Genomic DNA, 18,147 nt, shown 5'->3' on the forward strand with positions numbered 1-18,147 from the left:
TATTAAGGCTGAAACAGCACCGACAGGAGCATCCTCAGCTAACCCAAATGTATATCTCCTCTTTTCAAAAGCCCCAGCCAAGCCACGGGCTACAGAGACTACTGAAACAGCACCGACAGAAGCCTCCTCAGATAGCCCAACTGTATCTCTTCTCTTTTCAAAAGCCCCAGCCAAGCCACGGGCTACAGAGACTACTGAAACAGCACCGACAGGAGCCTCCTCGGCTAGCCCAACTGTATCTCTTCTCTTTTCAAAAGCCCCAGCCAAGCCACGGGCTATAGAGACTACTGTGCACAGAAAGATAAAACAAACATACAAACAGAAAGCATCAAGCTCAAATACAGTAGTCTGCTTTTTTCACAACGTCAGTGATGTCAAAAGCAAAACTTTTATTTTACCAAAATAATGAAAGAGGACTAGAGTCATCTTTCTAAAATAAAAAGGCTTCTACTCAGCCTTACCATGTCTGGTTTTCGGCCTGGGGTATGATGATGAAAAAAGCAGCTGTGGCCTACTCTGAAATCCCATTAAGAAGCAGAGAGAGAGAGAGAGCAGTCTAGTCAAAGAAGCAATGTGTATCAGTATGGAGGAGAGAACAGTGAACAGGCTATCCCTTTTAAAGCCTGTGTGAATATTTCTAAAGTACTGATGCGGTAGAGCCGGTGCCAAAGTTCAAACCATCATAAAGAGATACTGTATTTTAGTCTCCCTCTCTGATGGGATTCATGCTATTAATTTAACTCTCCATTGGCCACGGTGGTTGGACCCAAAGACACTTCAAATAAATACGCCTTGTTAAAGATACATCTCACCTGAACACATTTGCCAAATAATAGTAATATTATTCAAGTTTCAATGTGATTGCAGAAATCCTTTATTTCAAAGGACCAAAGGGATACATTTCAAAAAAGCGGTCAAAGGACATGGGTAAAAATGTATCCATTTTCTATCATCATAACATCTGCACCTGCTCCTGTTAGCATGTTCATGTCAATTCAATGTGACTACGTAAAAGACAAAATAAAGTTCTCGAAACATTAAATCCCTTGAGTGTCAGTAGTATGGCACAATTTTGTAATCTCAGAAGAGTGACATGAGAGTAAGTACAGTATATGTACAATCAAAACTGAGTCAATACAAGAGTTGAAGCAGCAGTGTGTTTAAAAAAAAATAGTGCTTAAAACAAGTGAAATGACACAGAACCTAATTACATACCTGTATTTCTCAAAACCATTGTTTGTTTTAATGTACACTTTTTTTTTTATCACATTGTTAATAGGTCACATCAATCATGTTAAATATATCAAACATTTTCATGGTAAAAAAAAGAAATGGGAAAGTAACCAAGTTGATTCTGAAAACATGTAACCACTTGTATCACATTTCAACTTAAAACTCATAATGATAACAATAATAATGACAATAATTATCGTAACAACTACAAGGAGAAATCTCTTTTCAGCATCTTCATGATGACACACTTCTATTCAGCATTACTTCCCAATCATTTACTATTTACATAAAACATTCAAAATTGTATCCTTCCAGAAGAGACCTTATAATACTCACGTTTGGTTTTCAATGTTTACAAATCGGTCAGTGAACTGTCATTAGATCGTCATCTTAAGACCGGAATAGTTGTTGGAAACCTATAGATTCTGACAATATACTTCCTCTCTCACCAAGATGTTACCCTCTAATGTATTGTATGTTAGAGGACATGAATGACAATTGATGAAAATGTAATTGTTGTAAAATAAATAAATACTGAGGTCAAATGAGTGTCTTCTGCTAGTTCAGTCACAGTTGACTTTAGTATTGGACAAGCTCTAACCCAGAGGTACAAGATGTCAATGACAACATCAAAAGGATAATTCAAGTGAAATAAATATTATTATGACAATTGTATAGAAGTGTATGTGCCTGTGAGGACATCAACCCATCACCTGAAATATAATACCATTTGTTTTTACAAAAAAATGACAATTATTGTTACACATTCTCCAACATACATCAGTAACAGCCACCTTAAATATTAAAACGTAAAAAGAAAAAATGGACCTAAGTAACCCTGGTATCCCTGACCTAAATAACCCTGGTATCCCTGACCTAAATAACCCTGGTATCCCCGACCTAAATAACCCTGGTATCCCCGACCTAAATAACCCTGGTATCCCCGACCTAAATAACCCTGGTATCCCCGACCTAAATAACCCTGGTATCCCTGACCTAAATAACCCTGGTATCCCTGACCTAAATAACCCTGGTATCCCTGACCTAAATAACCCTGGTATCCCCGACCTAAATAACCCTGGTATCCCCGACCTAAATAACCCTGGTATCCCCGACCGACTTCCGTATCAGCATCAGTGGGTGGTTGAAATAAAGTGCAGGATATTCTAGACCAAATTCAGATATTCTAAACCTTTTTTAAACCTTTTTTTACTTGACATCACGTATCTCATTTTGTAAGACAATTCATTACATTACCCATTACAAGTAAACTTGAGCATTGACCTTTGTATTTGAAAGTTACATTCCTATTGTATGACAACTCGTAACACTGATGATGATGTCATGTGTCACAAATCATAAAGATGATGGTGCCATTAGCATCTATACATGCTGGGGTAGGTAGTGTCTCCTTGACTACCAATTACCATGCTGTACTTCAAATGGGAGGAAAAAGAGAATGCTTTTTTTTTTACATGAAAAACACAGAAACAACAGTTAAAAGACTCTCATTTAATTCTCTGTGTTATTTTAAAAAAACGTAATAAAACTAAACTTTAGCGCTCTGACAGCATATTATAAACAAAGGACTCAAATGATAATTATGTTATTATAAAACATCAAACAAAACAAAAAGTACTGAAAACATTTAGGCCTATGTCTTGTTTTTGATCCATGGTATCAACTAGTTGTACAGTACAAGGCTGGTCCAGTGGTAGGATGGGTGGTTGTGACCCTCCTTGAGTCAGTCAGTCAGTGTCCCCTGGTGGTCCCCAGTCAGAGGTAAAAGCCTGAGGACTGGGCATCAGGGAGGCTGGATAAAGTGTCAGGGCAGGGGAGCTGGCCGTTAGAGGGCACCACACCATTCCCATTGGGCAGAACACAGCCTCCTGAGTAGGCCCCGTTAAAAATGCAGCCATTTTCCATCTAAGAAAAGAGGAAGAAGAAGAAGAAGACAGGGAAACAATGACGGGAAAGTGCATGTCAGCTTGTGAATGGTATATGACCGTTGATGGTTGATTAACAGATTAACACATGACATATCTATGACTGCATTGTCAGAAGTATTGGCGATTTAATCAAGAGTTGTTGAAAGATACATTCTCAATATCAAACCATCAAAAGTCATACATCTAAAAAATGATTTTTACCTTACCCAGATTGTGATTCGCAGTATACATTCTTGAAGTTATTCTTGAATTAATCGTGATCGTAATGATTTATCTAAACACATTGTGGCCGTGAATTGCAATTGTCCTGGTGTGAACTATGGATAATCACTGTCACTTCCGACTAATTTTCCTCAAATCTGGGATCACGTACTTGTCAGTTCCCTTTACAAAGTCTCTATTAATTCAATGCACGGTCTGAATTACAGTTCCAGGGGGTCAGTAGGGCATTAGAGAGTGCGGTATGTATGTATGTCTCTTTCATGTTGTTGCACTGGCGGATGTACTATGCCAACTAGAGTCAATGTCCCAGTAGGCCCTGTTATGAATGCTCCAAATGTATCCACTCTCTGTCCATCAGAAACAATGGGACAATCCACTTTGAACTGAAAATGCTGACTGGATTTTTCTACAGGCGTCACTGAAAGCCTGCCGCTGGCCTCTATCCCCACCCCCTCTTTGCCTGAGCCTCTGTGTGTCTTTATTAGGCAATGGTACAGTAGCAGAGCAAATTCGTAGGTCAGGAAAAAAAGGAAAACAACTCAGGCTGGCCAGAAGGCCTTTTATCTTAGATTCATACTGGTGACCCTGAACATACAAACAGAACAAGAGGCACAAAATGAGTGGTGGTAACTGTTCCTTGACAGATTCCTACTTTCACTCCTCCTCACTCTCGTCAACAATAAGATCATTATTTTGTCCCCACTTCCTTACGATTATTTAACAATAAACTCTCCTCCGACCGCAAAGTGCTAAAGAGGGTAGTGCATACGGTCCAGTACATCACTGGAGCCAAGCTTCCTGCCATCCAGGACCTCTATACTAGGTGGTGTCAGAGGAAAGCCCTAAAAAATTGCCACCCTAGTCAGACTGTTCTCTCTGCTACCGCACGACAAGCGGTACCGGAGCGCCAAGTCTAGGTCCAAAAGGCTTCTTAACAGGTTCTACCCCCAAGCCATAAGAATCCTGAACAGCTAATCAAAGGCCTACCCAGACCCCTCTTATACGCTGCTACTCTCTGTTTATTATCTATGCATAGTCACTTTAACTCTACCTACATGTACATATTACCTCAATTACTTCCACTAACCGGTGCCCCCGCATATTGACTCTGTACCGGTACCCCTTTATATAGCCTTCCTTGTTATTTTACTGCTGTTGTTTAATTATTTGTTACTTTTATTTTCTATGTTTTACTTATCTATTTTTTAAAAAACGTTTTACTTATCTTTTCTTAACTTCTTAAAGCGTTGTTGGTTAAAGGGCTTGTAAGTAAGCATTTCACTGCAAGGTCTAAACCTGTTGTATTTGGCGCATGTGAGAAATAAAATTTGATTTGAAAATAAACAATGCAAAGCAACTAGGGGGATGATTCAGAACTTTGTCTACCACTGTCCAGCTGTCATGGCCTCTGAGGCCCTCTGCTAGGGACCATTGTCCCAGCTAAAGCCTCTGCTGGATCATGCACTGGTCTTCAAATCAATATGAAGGTTGGGGAAGAGATGTAAAAACTGATGAACCCTTATGCAAATCATCTAACTCTTAGGCAGTGCATATTCAATTAGGAGACCCATACCCCTAACCTTAACCCTACCATTCACAGTAAAAAAAAGCCATAACCTTACCTTAACCCTAAATGTAACTCATTTCCATCCCTAGCCCTACCATCAACTCTAATGCCACTGTCAGGAGCTCTCACCCAAAGGAATAGAATTAGAATATATTAATATATAATCACTGTGGTCTCACCTTACTGTGGTTGGGGTCGTGAGGGATGTCAGAGGTTACCATGTCATAGGCCTCCTGTGAGGGCAGCTGTCTGTAGGACTGTCCAACCCCCAGGATCTGCTCCAGGGTAGCGTTTGGCGGAGGGCACTGCGAGAGGCTGGACAGCACCTGAGCCAAGGGAGGGGGCAGCTGCTCCTGCTGCTGCTGCTTGTGGTTCATCCTCTGGTAGGATGAAACGGCGGCCTCTGTCCCCTGTTGCTCCTCGTTCCCCCCATACGAGCATTCGTTGATGATATAATCCATGCTGGGATTATCAGCCATAGTGAAATCCATACAAGCGTCTACGGTGGTGTGTGTGACGGGAGGTATGTGGCCATTGCTGAGGCAGGGGTTGCTGTTCAGGGTGGTTTCCCCAAGGTGGCTGTAGCTGTAGTCCTGCCACTGCTGTTTACCAGCTGGGTGATGCTCTGTGTGTGTGTTTGGAATGCCATACACTCCGTTGAGATTGGCGTCCGGCTGTTTGGCATGGCGCAGAGGGAGCTGGCTCTGGACTATGTCCTGCTGTTGATGCTGCTGGAGGTAGTGTTGGTGCTGGTCGGCTTGCCGCCGGTGAAGATCCCCATCCGGCTCTGACGCCATTCCATTGAACAGAGACTGGGGGGTGTGACAGTGGTCAACCGGGACCCCTGTACTGGCTAGAATGTGCTGGGATGTCCATTGTCCATTGTGTATGGGCTGACTCTGCCCCTGGAGTCCATGCACCACAGGATGGGGCAGGTGATTGTTATGCTGGGCCCAGTCTTGGACCACCACCCCTGGTCGCATGCTGAGGTACTGCTGCATCTTCTGGGAAAGCTGAACTATGGGTGCCTGCCCCACTACGGAAGACTTATGAGGAAGGTATTGAGAGTGCACATTGGTGGCAGAAGTGGGATTACTTTCAACAGGTGCCTTTGTTGTTGTTGTCGTCGTTATTGGGGCAGTTGTTCCCGGGATAGTGGAGGGCACCTGGCTCCCGTCCTCTGCCGCGTCTGTCTTTGACTCCAGGGAGTCGTGGATGTAGGAGAGGATTTCGTCGTTGGTCAGCAGGTCATCCAGGGTAGGAATCCGCTCAGGGTCCATCTCCACCTGGATCATCCTTTCGTCCAGCAGCAGCAGCTCCAGGTCCTCGGCGCTCAGCCCCAGGCCCTCCAGAGCCCCAAAAAGCTCCCCATTGGAACAGGCCTCCCCGTTGCCTCTGTCCCCTTCCCTGTCCACCACACCCCCCTGACCCTCCAGGGACAGGGAGTCTAGGGTTGCCAGCAGTGGATCAAAGCTTGACGCCGGCTCTGGAAAACCCGGACCCACTACACCATTGGATGACTCATCCCAGCCCTGGAGCAAAGCAGTGGGGTCGGAGTCAGAGAGGCCGACCCGGTCCCCAAACAGGCTGCTGTGGAAGGACAGCTTGGGCTCCAGGGCCGGCTGGCATACGTACACAGACTTATCCTGACTCATCAGCGCCCCCAAGAGGGAGCCTGGGTCCAGGCCATCCCTGGAGACCCTGTCAGTCCGTCCCTTCTTGGAATTGCTGACGTTATTCTCAGAGCCCTGGGCACCGTCGTTGAAGCGTGCAATTGGGTGGTTAGACTGGTAGAGCAGGGCCTCTCCCGTCGCGAAGGTGAAGGGGAGGTGCATGGATCGTTTACATAGGTGCTCGCCCCCTTCCTCCTCCCTAGATGGACAGAAAATAAACAACACCTGTGAGATCGTCATGGTCGGAATTCACCACTGTTTAAACGGCGTGTTACTGTACATGATTGGTCATGCATGGAAACTGATCTGAAAATGGTCTCACTGAGATCATACACACACGATAATCCCTTCCTCCATCTGTGTTGTCTGGTGTTCTCGTCACATTAGAAAAACACAACTATTGTCACGAATCCCGCCGAAGATGGTGCCTCTTACTGTTCGGGCGGCGCTCGGCGGTCGTCGTCGCCGGCCTACTAGCTGCCACCGATCCCCTTTTCTGTTTCATTTAGTTTTGTCTGATTAGTGTCACCTGTTTCTTGTTTAGGGTGTGGTTTTGGGTTATTTAAACCCGGTAGGCCCGCCGGCTTTTGTGCGGGTTTGTTTTCTGTTATTTGATGTGTGTGATTTCTGTGGAAGTATTTTGTTCTCGTACCGTTTTTTTTCGTCCTGTTGTTTTGGACTGGGTCTTATTGCGCCCGTGTGTGTGGCGTTGACCGACACTAGTTTTTGGGAATAAATATTCCACATATCAACTACCCTGCTCTCTGCGCCTGACTCCTCCACCCACTACTTCTAGAAGTACATGACGGAAGCCTGCACCAAACCCATGGAGTCAGCAGGAGCAGCGACCACCCCTCTTCCATCGATGGAGGAGCGTGTCGTCCATCATACAGCCGTCCTCCATCGGATCGGTTCGGCGATGGACCTGATGATGGAGAGGATGGAGCGATGAGAGAGGAGTGGTCTCCCGACATCCACCCCAGCTCCCCCACAGACGACGACCGCCGAGCGCCGCCCGAACAGGAAGAGGCACCATCTTCGCCGGGATTCGTGACAACTATGTCATAACTGTGTCCCTATAGCTATTAGGACCGTGAATATTTCCTGGCCATATGACCTGAGTCGGAAAAACTACTGTTCCCAGACAGTGTGTGTATTTGGGGCTGGATCTGACAGGGCCCAGGGGAGTTCACGTACATCAGAGGCCTCTGCGTGGCGATGATGTAGTCTGGTTTGCCGTTCTTGTAGACCAGCCTGGCGTTGGCCTGGACCCACTTCCAGCAGTTGTCCTTGGTGAGGAGTCTGAACACGGTCAGACCGCTCTCTCCTGTCTTCATCACTGAATCCACAGGACACAGTCTTTTAGAGTGAGGCATACACATGGTAAGTAGTACATTTTGTCAAAGCTACAGTACTCTGCAGAAGTGACAATGGGTAGAGTTCTACTTCTGTTCTACTTAATGATTCTAAATACATATCTAGCTAGCTATCGTTGCCTTATCGTTGCCATAAGATTGTGCTCTAGCAAGGAGCAATGGTTGGTAGATTTATTTGTTTAAGAAACTAATCTAGTAAAAATTCCAATGTGAAGACTTGACTTTTTCCACATTTTGTTGTGTTACAGCCTGATTTTTAAAATGGATTACATTTTGATTTTGTGTCACTGGCCTACACACAAAACCACACAATGTAAAATAGGACATTTTAGAAATGTTTACAAATTAATAAAAAATGCAAAGCTGAAATGTCAATAAGTATTCAACCCCTTTGTTATGGCAAGCCTAAATAAATCCAGGAGTAAAAATGTGCTTAACAAATCACCTAATAATTTGCATGGACTCACTCTGTGTGCAAAAATAGTGTTTAAAATAATTTTAATGACTACCTAATCTCTGTCCCCGACACATACAATTGTCTGTAAGGTCCCTGAGTCGAGCAGTGAATTTCTAACACAGATTAAACCACAAAGACCAGGGAGGTTTTCCAATGCCTCGCAAAGAAGGGCACCTAAAGCAGACACTGATTATCCGTTTGAGCATGGTGAAGCTATTAATTACACTTTGGATGTTTATCAATACACCCAGTCATTACAAAGATACAGGCAACCTTCCTAACTTAGTTGCTGGAGAGGAAGGAAACGGCTCAGGAATTTCACGAAGAGGCCAATGGTGAGTTTAAAACAGTTACAGAGTTGAATGGCTGTGATAGGAGAAAATTGAGGATGGATTAACAACACTGTAGTTACAACACAATACTAATCTAATTGAAAGAGTGAAAAGAAGGAAGCTTGTACATAATAAAAAATAAGGCATCCTGTTGGCAATAAGGCACTAAAGAAAATTGCAAAAAATTTGGCGAAGAAATGTACTTTGTTCTGAATACAAAATGTTATGCTTGGGGCAAATCCAACACCGAACATCACTGAGTACTACTCTTCATATTTTCAAGCATGGTGGTGGCTGCATGTGTTATGGGTATGCTTGTCATCAACAAGGACAAGGGAATATTTTTTTATAAATATAAACAGAATAAGGCTAAGCATAGGCAAAATCCTAGAGGGAAACCTAGTTCAGTCTGCTTTCCAACAGACACTGGGAGACAAATATACCATTCAGTAGGACAATAACCCAAAACACAAGGACAAATATACACTGGAGTTGCTTAACAAGATGACATTGAATGTCCCTGAGTGGCCTAGTTACAGTTTTTACTTAAATCGGATTGAAAATCTATGGCAAGACTTATAAATGGCTGTCTAGCAATGATAAACAACTAACCAACAGAGCTTGAAGAATTTTAAAAAGAATAATGTGATAATATTGTACTGTCTAGGTGTGCAGAGCTCTTAGAGACTAACCCAGAAAGACTGTGAAAGGTGATTATAATATGTATTGTCTTATGAGGTTGAATACTTATACTTTTTGTCTTCTACTGACATTACAGAGTATTTTGTGTAGATCGTTGACAAAAAAATTACAATTAAATAGATTTTATCCCAGCTTGTAACAGAACAAAATGTGGAAAAGGTCAAGGGGTGTGAATACGTTCTGAAGGCACTGTAAATGGATCATTGCTGGTACTCTGCTCATGTAGTGGATTTGTGGGCCTATCCTATCGGCTCTGCGGCTTTGCTCAATCTGCTCCGTAATCTACTGGGATTACTTGGGAAAGCTGTCCGAACTCTGTGACCACCGTCTTTGACCTGGTCAGACCCGGCCTCACTGATGTTTGAGGACAGAACCAATTCAACCCAATCCGAAATAAATACTCCCATGTTTGCATTTTTTCAAAGCTTGAACCCCTAAATAACCTGATGATAGATAGACATAATAGACATGCGGCTTACTTCGGACATGGTTCTCAGCACAGTACAACATATCCGCTGCATGGATAAACTGATAGCCGGAACCTCGCACCCGAAGTTCAGCTTCAGTATACCCAAGCACAATTTTCCCCCTGCAAAAAGACGAAGGATAATGTCAATAAGCATGGTTTCACTTCATATGATAACAAGTGCTACATTACAATAACATTATGACTGTGACAAATGACAATCTATTCAGTACTATTGTACATCAGTCCAGTTATTGGTCCCATGTGGCTCAGTTGGTAGAGCATGGCGCTTGCAATGCCAAGATTGTGGGTTCGATTCCCACAGGAAACCAGTACGAAAATGTAAGCTCTCTGGGTAAGATGTATATGTATTTCAATGATTGCAACTGCCACAACATCAGCGTGATAATGAGCAAGTCAAAGTGAGCGTACTTTGCGTCACATGCCATGGGGGTGAAGTCCAGCTTGTGTTTGGTTCTGAAGATCATGTTCTTGGTCCTGATCTCCAGGATGGAGGGGGGCTGGAGGGGCGTAGCGATGGCAAACAGGGCCAGCTGGGGGGGCGCCTTGCCCCCGTTATCCTGGCGCTGGTTCTGACCATGCAGGAACTTCAGCCGGCCCTGCAGACTTAGGGCCTGGCAGGGTGGGAGAATGCAAACATTTGTTTAAGACATTATGTATATTTTCGTCTTCGATTGTCCGTGTGTTTGATTCTCTGTCCAAAGCCCATATGTTTAATTGAATCTGATGTCCATGTTAATCCATCAAAATCGCATTGTGACGTATTAACATGTCACACTAATTCAATGTGAGCTTGACTCTTGGTGAGCCTAAAAGATTGTTAGACACACACTATTCGGATATTGAAGGCATTTGGTTGGGGTGAGGGGTGTTAGGTCGGGTTGATGGCTGGGGTGGCAATAACACCTACCAGGAAGCCAGAGGAATTGTCCAGGAGGCATCGGAAGCGACACACAAAGTTCCTCTCCAGGAAGGAGGAGTTCTCTGGGGGGAGCTGCTCAGGGTTATAGGTCACAGTGGCAGTAGTGCTGCTGTCCGGCTCCGCATCTGTGGGTCAGAAGATATGACATGTTCAGACCAGGCGTTACCATCAAAATCCTCTAACCACCTATTTCACTATACTTGGAAATTATCCTCAAGATTACAGTATACAGTTCAGTCATACAGTAGAAACAGAACAAATCTGTGCCACTTCTCTAAAATGGTAATACAAACAGTTGAGGTAATCACTGATGAAACTGCTTATACATCTCATTAAATAATTATTATTTTTATGTTCGTAAAGGAATTCATCAACACAAAAAGCTAAAAATGAGTAAACAAAGCCTTATTCAATATCTCTCAGCACATTGAAACTGCTAACTGTGCTGCTTTTGTTCTGTTCTGTTCTGTATGTGGCCTCTCTCTGGAGTAATTATTGACCCGACTGTGGTCCTCTTCTCCCAGCTCTGTTGAAAATACACTTATATAATTAGCCCGAGAGGCTAATGTAGTCTTAGCACGCCATGTGACAGCGTCCTCTCTACCAGAAGGAAAACCTTGCAACATTACCCCTATTGGAGAGGTAGTTCGGTGCAGAGGCCTGAGCCTTTCTCTAAAAAAATGTGCAACAAGGATGGAGAACCCGTGGTCTAAGGTTTTAGATGTTTATGAGCAGTTATTAGTTATAGATGTTTACAAGGTGTTATAACGGCATTTGCAATGCATTATGAAGAGGGTATTCATAGAGGTCTAACATTGAGGCACGAGATCACCTGAGGGGGTCTCTCCCAGTGGGGTCACAGGGGCCACAATGTCAGGTGGGTTGAGGGCCCAGTGGAGGTTACTCCTCAGCTCCTGCTGGTCCTCAGTATGAACCAACTCATACACACTCTGGTGCATAACATCAGTCTGTGGAAGGAGAGAGAGGCAGGAGGGAGAGGGAGTGAGAGAAGGAAGGAAGGAGGGGGTAGGGAGACAAAGATTGGCAGATTATATAGAGACAAACAACATAAAGGTTTTGGAAATATACATATTATAAAGACAGTTAAAATAAAGATTATGGAAAGCATGCACAATACAGACACACAAAATCTACATTATTGAGGGCATCCTAATGCAAATTACATTGAGGGAACTTCGGACACTATACTGCTAAACTGAAGGAGTGATGTTATGGGAACATCGCTATAGTGAAAGAGTCTGGGATATACTGTATCTCCAAGAGTGTGTTGAATTCCCAGTGTCTCAGTGTGTACTGAACATCTCCAGGGTCTGGATTTCATACAGTAGACTGCATAATGTGTGAGAATTGTTTCAATCCTTCGTGCCTCCACCCCCCTCCATCCTCCCATCCATCTCTTCAGCGTCTGTGGCGCTGTCGTGCTGGCTAGTGCTGCTGCCCACTGCCCACTGCCCACTACCATGGCTGGTGGTTTCTTTTCACTAAAGGTCATGCTATTAATAGACTGGTCTCTCCCAGTTTCTCTCTGTGGACCTGCTGAGCAGATTAAGACTACACACTGAGCAGGCAGGGGCCACAGCCCAGACAACGGCCCCCGACAAATCGCAGCAGACACCGCACGCAACCCCCAACCTCAAACCACAACCATAATGCCAATTAATATTATGTTCATTTAACCAGGTTTATACAGGTTAGTCTCATTGAGATACAAATCTATTTTGCAAGACCATAGCATCTATAGGCAACTGTCTTTACACGGAAAACCTCTACAGTTCTACAAGGTAACATTGGATGTCCGTATTGCATGTAATTAATGATCAAAACCTCGATCAGAGATGACCAGGTGTCGATGGAGGATTATGCGTTAACGTTTGCAAACATGCATGCCAATGCTGCACTGGGGTTACCCAGCTGTAGAATGAATGCTATTATTCAGTCAAGACCACAAAGATGATCAAGCTGCCTCACCAGATGCCTGCTTGTCCATTATGAATGAGCTGAAAGACAGAACAACCTGGTCATGTTTTAGGGATATAACCTTCACTGGGCTACGGAAAGGGAGGGGGGACAATCTGTACGGTACCTGGTGGAAGCCCAGGTAATCCTGGATGGTGTGAGAGGAGTAAAAAATGGTCCCATCATTAGTGACCACCAGGATGAAGCCATTCAGAGCCTGTAGGTCAAACATGCACGAGATGAGGAAAAATTGTTAGACAACACAATGATCACTTATTAAACTTCTGTTAGGCTTAGTCCTCCTTTCTTAGTCCTTCCTTAGTCCTCGCATATCTCCGGGTTCTGTTAGAACATGCATCTCATTCAGAATTCTGCTGTGTGTTTTGATTACTTTAGCAAAAATGTGACTGTAGTGGTGGTCATGCAGATGTAGGATATTAATTTGATCACTCTTCTGTTGCTGAGAATGCAGATGAGATGAGGAAATGCAGATGAGTTTTGTGATTTACATAAATTCACGGAAAACCTACACTAACACACAATTATATTAACGTTATTGCACTTTTCATGAAGCCTACTTTTGGCCAGCTAATAGCCTAACCACCCATCAAGCAACATTATGGACTAACATTTCTAATCCTTTTCCTGCAGGATTATTTTGCTGTGACAACATAGGTCAAATTATGATCCCACATTTGTATGTATCCTACAGTGAGATCGTTGCACTCTAAACCCTAAGAGAGGATGAGGTGTTGTCAGTCTACTGTATGCAAGGCAGGGTTGTTCTGAACTAGAGGTAATCAAATAATATCAGGAATAAGAGATTAGTCACTCATTTGTTTTATCCCAAACAGGAACAGCTGCTCCAATGTTTCCACCCCACTAACCACACACACTCCCTTGCCCTTGCACACAAGAACATTTAGTGACCAGACTTACAAACAGGCATATAACCATATTTACCTTATTAAAACAAAACAGACATTAGCATGTTCATCCATCACCTGATCTGCTAACACTCACACAAAAACCCAGGCCAACACACACACACACACACACACACACACACACACACACACACACACACACACACACACACACACACTAACACGAACAAACTCATGTACGGACAGTGCAATGGGTGCAAACACAGAAAGTACACTCAGTCTTCCCAGGGGCTGAGCCATGACTAAAGTATGGCGATGTCATGTTGCTCTTTCACTAATAATCAGTGATTCACCCCAATTATCTGCACCAATTATCTGTGTGTAAGCACTGCAGTCCAGCAAAACACAAACATCCTCATGTCAGCTTGGATGGTTTGTACACCATCTTGGAAGTACAGTAAATAGCCAGATTCCAGGGTCTAATGTCCCAGGCATTCAGCAACTACAAATTAGTGAAGTGAAATAAATGTTGCAAGCCCCTAGTGGCAGACACCCTATGAAGACTGTTCCATATACATTGAAGCAGTGAAGTAGTCAAGTCACTAAACCTCGAGTCAGAGTCGAGTCCCAAGTCCCTAGTGTTCGAGTCTGAGTTCAAGTTTGAGTTCTTTGTATTGCTCTCCAATCATTTTTTAAAGCAACACTTCATTACAGTGTTGCACATTTGTAAATAGATGGTAATTTTCAATGAAGAACAATTGTGTGACTTGCTTCAGCTCTTTAAAAGTATTTTTTGTGGTAGTTGAAGAAGTGAAATATAGTCAAAGTTAAATATATTAAAATAGCTGGTCTCATTACTTTGATAAGACTACTATAACAACCTTATTACTTTGGATACACTCAGACTACTACACTTTTGCTCGTGAGGAATTAGAAAAGTTTTAGCCTATCATTTGGTGAGAGAAATATGATGGTGCACCTTGCGGAAGAAGTTTAGAATTGTGTTAGTGTTGAAAAATCGAGGCTGGTGTAGTAGAGGGAGTGACTGTTTTATAAATAGTGGATAGTATCCTTCAGTGGGAGACCAAGTAGAGGCAAGTAGCCCAGAGGTGCTTGTAGCTGCACATTGCAGTAGTAATACTGAATGTTTTAAGATAGGTAAGGTCATGGGTTAGCTATAATAAGTGGGGTTATTGTAGTTTGGTTAGTGAGTATGGGGGCTGGGGTGAACTGCATGGCATGAGAAGCCGTTGTAATTTGTAATAATAGGGCCTTTAGAACGAATGAATGTAATCAAAAAGTTGTATGCAAACACATTGGTGCTAACCAGTCTGCACGTTTCATAGTTTGAATGGCATTTCTCACTTAAACGGTGTAAGAGGAGTAGTGTTGCAGGGAATAACTACAATAAAGTCTGAAATAAGTGGTACATTATTTAAAGGGTGTCTGCTTTCGCAAGCCACACTAAATAGATGATACAGCTATCAAACATTTGCTGTTGTAGCTGATATGTTGAATTATCGAAAAGAGAGTGATTTTCCGAAAAGAAAGTTACAACTGGTTGAGTCCAAGTCCGATTCGCCACTGGTCAAGTCTAAGGTGGGTCATGAGTCATAAATATTGTGACTTAAGTCTGAGTCAAGTCAGAGTCCTGGACTCGAGTACTAAAACACTGCATTGAAGTGAGTATTTAATGTCCTTGAACTCTTGCAATTAGAGAACCACAATTTGTGCAAGCTAGATTGTAGACTTCCTGGATGAGCAGAATAGAGATCACATCTCCAATCGGTCTCCATTTGAGCATGCTTGTACCGTATGAACACTTACAGTATCTGCCAGCATTCTGCAGAACTACTTTCCCACTTGACGGTAGTGTTAGGCTTCTGGGGGACTACTTTGAGTATAAGAGGTTGAAAACATGTCTATTTTCAACAATGACAGTGAAGGGCGAAAACTCAATTAATCTGTTTTGCCTCTCTTTTCCTCCTCCTCTCCTGCAGTAAATAATGAATGACCTCACAGCTCCTCTATAATTCACTACCAAGTGTCTGACGTTGAACTACAGAGAAGAAAATGAGGAGAGAGAAAATCAGACATGGTCAGAAATAGCCCTCTTCACCGCTCACCTTCTCTGCTTCTTCCCTTAACCTTGCCTTTTCTTCCTGTCTCCCAGTCTTTTACAATGTCCCATGGCGGTTATCTCAATCTGACTAAAAGATTCCATCTTGACTAATTCCTCCTCCCCAGAATGAGCTTTCATGATTCATTACTAACACATCGGAGAGATGTAGGTTTATCTTAATAATGAAACTTTGTTCATAGAGCAGGGATGGTTGGCAGACTGTTTCCTCTGCTATACTCTGGAATTCCACTGTGCTGCACATAGAGGGGAACTGGACTGGAAAATCAATGACTCTAGCGTATCCAAAAGAGATTTGGCAGCCAACTAGCTCACTCTCCACTCAATAACACATATAGAGAAACAAAATTAAAATAGCTCCCTAGAGTTGGAATTTTAAAGTAAATGAAATGACAATGAATACTAGAATGATAAATTGAGGTGTAGCGTATTAGAGCCTTGGGAATTAATAAGCAGATGTACATTTCCGTCATTTAGCAGACACTCTTATTCAGAGCGACTAGGGTTAAATGCCTTGTCAAGGGCACATGGACATATTTTTAACTAGTCCGCTCGGGGATTCGAGCCAGCGACCATTCAGTTACTGGCCCAAAACACTCTAACTGCCTAGGCTACCTGCCCTGTTACATGTTGAATTAAAGACAAAGTGCTGGCTAATGAGTTATGAGGTTTATCCGACATTTCATCACTGGATATTTAGCCTTGTAGTTCCCAAAAGAGGAGAGTGTTTTTATTTTTTTTTATTTAAGAAGATTCCACATTTTGATGTTTATTATTTTTGAAAAGGAGATATTTTCTCAAGTGCTTTGGTGCCTATCTTGCAAAAATATCCAAAGGGCCATGTTAAGCCACATGGTTAGCCGACTCAGCTGACTCCAAGTGGCACTCACACATTTCATATGGGAGCCTCAGACAGACATAGACAGGAGCAGACATATTGACTGATACGCTATCCCTGAGTCCCTGTCTCTCTGTCCAAACTGATTTTCTGCTAAAAGGAAAAACATGAACGTGGTCCAGACTCATTCACTCGCTCGCTCGCTCGCACACACACACACACACACACACACACACACACACACACACACACACACACACACACACACACACACACACACACACACACACACACACACACACAGACACACAGACACACACACACACACACACACACACACACACACACACACACACACAGCGATTCAGCTGGCAATGCAGTCAGCTGAAGTTAGGCCATGACAAGCCCTTAGCGCTGACCTGCAGCAAGAGTTCGCCTTCAGGCAGCCAACTATTGGCCAATCCCGTGGCTTTGTCGTTGTCATCGCTACCACCATTGGCCAGCTCTCCGTTGCAAGTACAGTTCTTCAGGGCTACTGCAGAGAGAGAGAGAGAGAGAGAAAGAGGGAGAGGGAGGGAGAGAGAGAGAGGGAGAGAGAGAGAGAGAGAGAGAGAGAGAGAGAGAGAGAGAGAGTGAGAGAGAGAGAGAGGGAGAGTGACAGGCGTTAGTCCTGTAATAATGTTTACAAAGCACTGCTGTGAATGTCAGAATGCTTTATGTTTAGTACACTAACCACACTGTACGCACGACAGGATCCCAGCTCATAAAAGTTTCCTCAAATAGCATCTTAAAAATTACTATCCAGACCTTTTATCTTTGTCTAACCTGGTTACATCATAATGGCTTGGGAGCCAACACATCAGCACATTCATGGTTGAAAAAAAGAACGGGAGGTCATCTCAGCGTTCTAAACAGACTGTGACGCTTTGAGAGTTCTCACTGATTTTTCACCTATTTTTTTTGTGGTCATTCACCTTAAGACTCATAGTGCATGGTGTCAAAAAAATATTAAATCACTGGTCTGTTGTAAAAGTAGTCTTCAGTAGCAACACACAGCAATAGTCTTAGGAAAATTCTGTCGTCCAACAGCGGAGAGGGAAATGAAAAAATTAAATGCAAATTGAAACATCTTTGACACGCAATGATATTCAACAATCACAGTGACACGTCATTCATTGTGCAAACTGTAGCCTCCTGTCTATGGCAGAATTAAGAGAAAACAGCATTGCTGGAGAAGCAGCACTCAGAGGGAGAGTGAGAGAGACACATTAATGCTGCATCAGAGTGAAATGAGGTGACAACTCCTTCGGGCGTCACTATATTTGCACTTTTCTTTCTCTGCTCGCTGAGCTCTATCCCCCTCTCCACACCTCCCTCTCCCATGC

At 43.3% G+C, this 18,147-nt stretch overlaps 1 protein-coding gene across 1 annotated transcript in view; it reads right to left on the reverse strand.

Moving 5' to 3' along the window:
• Positions 1–849: 849 nt before the first annotated feature.
• Positions 850–18,147, reverse strand: part of LOC110520172 (aryl hydrocarbon receptor) — a 50,294-nt gene continuing 32,996 nt past the window's right edge. The window contains exons 3-11 of the mRNA XM_036974559.2: positions 17,182–17,297; positions 13,025–13,114; positions 11,753–11,888; positions 10,909–11,045; positions 10,410–10,612; positions 9,991–10,100; positions 7,842–7,983; positions 5,151–6,843; positions 850–3,159 (exon numbers count right to left, since the gene is read on the reverse strand). Of these exons, the coding sequence (XP_036830454.2) occupies positions 3,010–3,159; positions 5,151–6,843; positions 7,842–7,983; positions 9,991–10,100; positions 10,410–10,612; positions 10,909–11,045; positions 11,753–11,888; positions 13,025–13,114; positions 17,182–17,297 (2,777 nt within the window). The 3' untranslated portion in view covers positions 850–3,009. The remainder of the gene's footprint in view (positions 3,160–5,150; positions 6,844–7,841; positions 7,984–9,990; positions 10,101–10,409; positions 10,613–10,908; positions 11,046–11,752; positions 11,889–13,024; positions 13,115–17,181; positions 17,298–18,147) is intronic.

Source organism: Oncorhynchus mykiss, chromosome 3 (assembly GCF_057628025.1).
Source record: "Oncorhynchus mykiss isolate SJ-2025 chromosome 3, ASM5762802v1, whole genome shotgun sequence".
Taxonomy (NCBI): domain Eukaryota; kingdom Metazoa; phylum Chordata; class Actinopteri; order Salmoniformes; family Salmonidae; genus Oncorhynchus; species Oncorhynchus mykiss.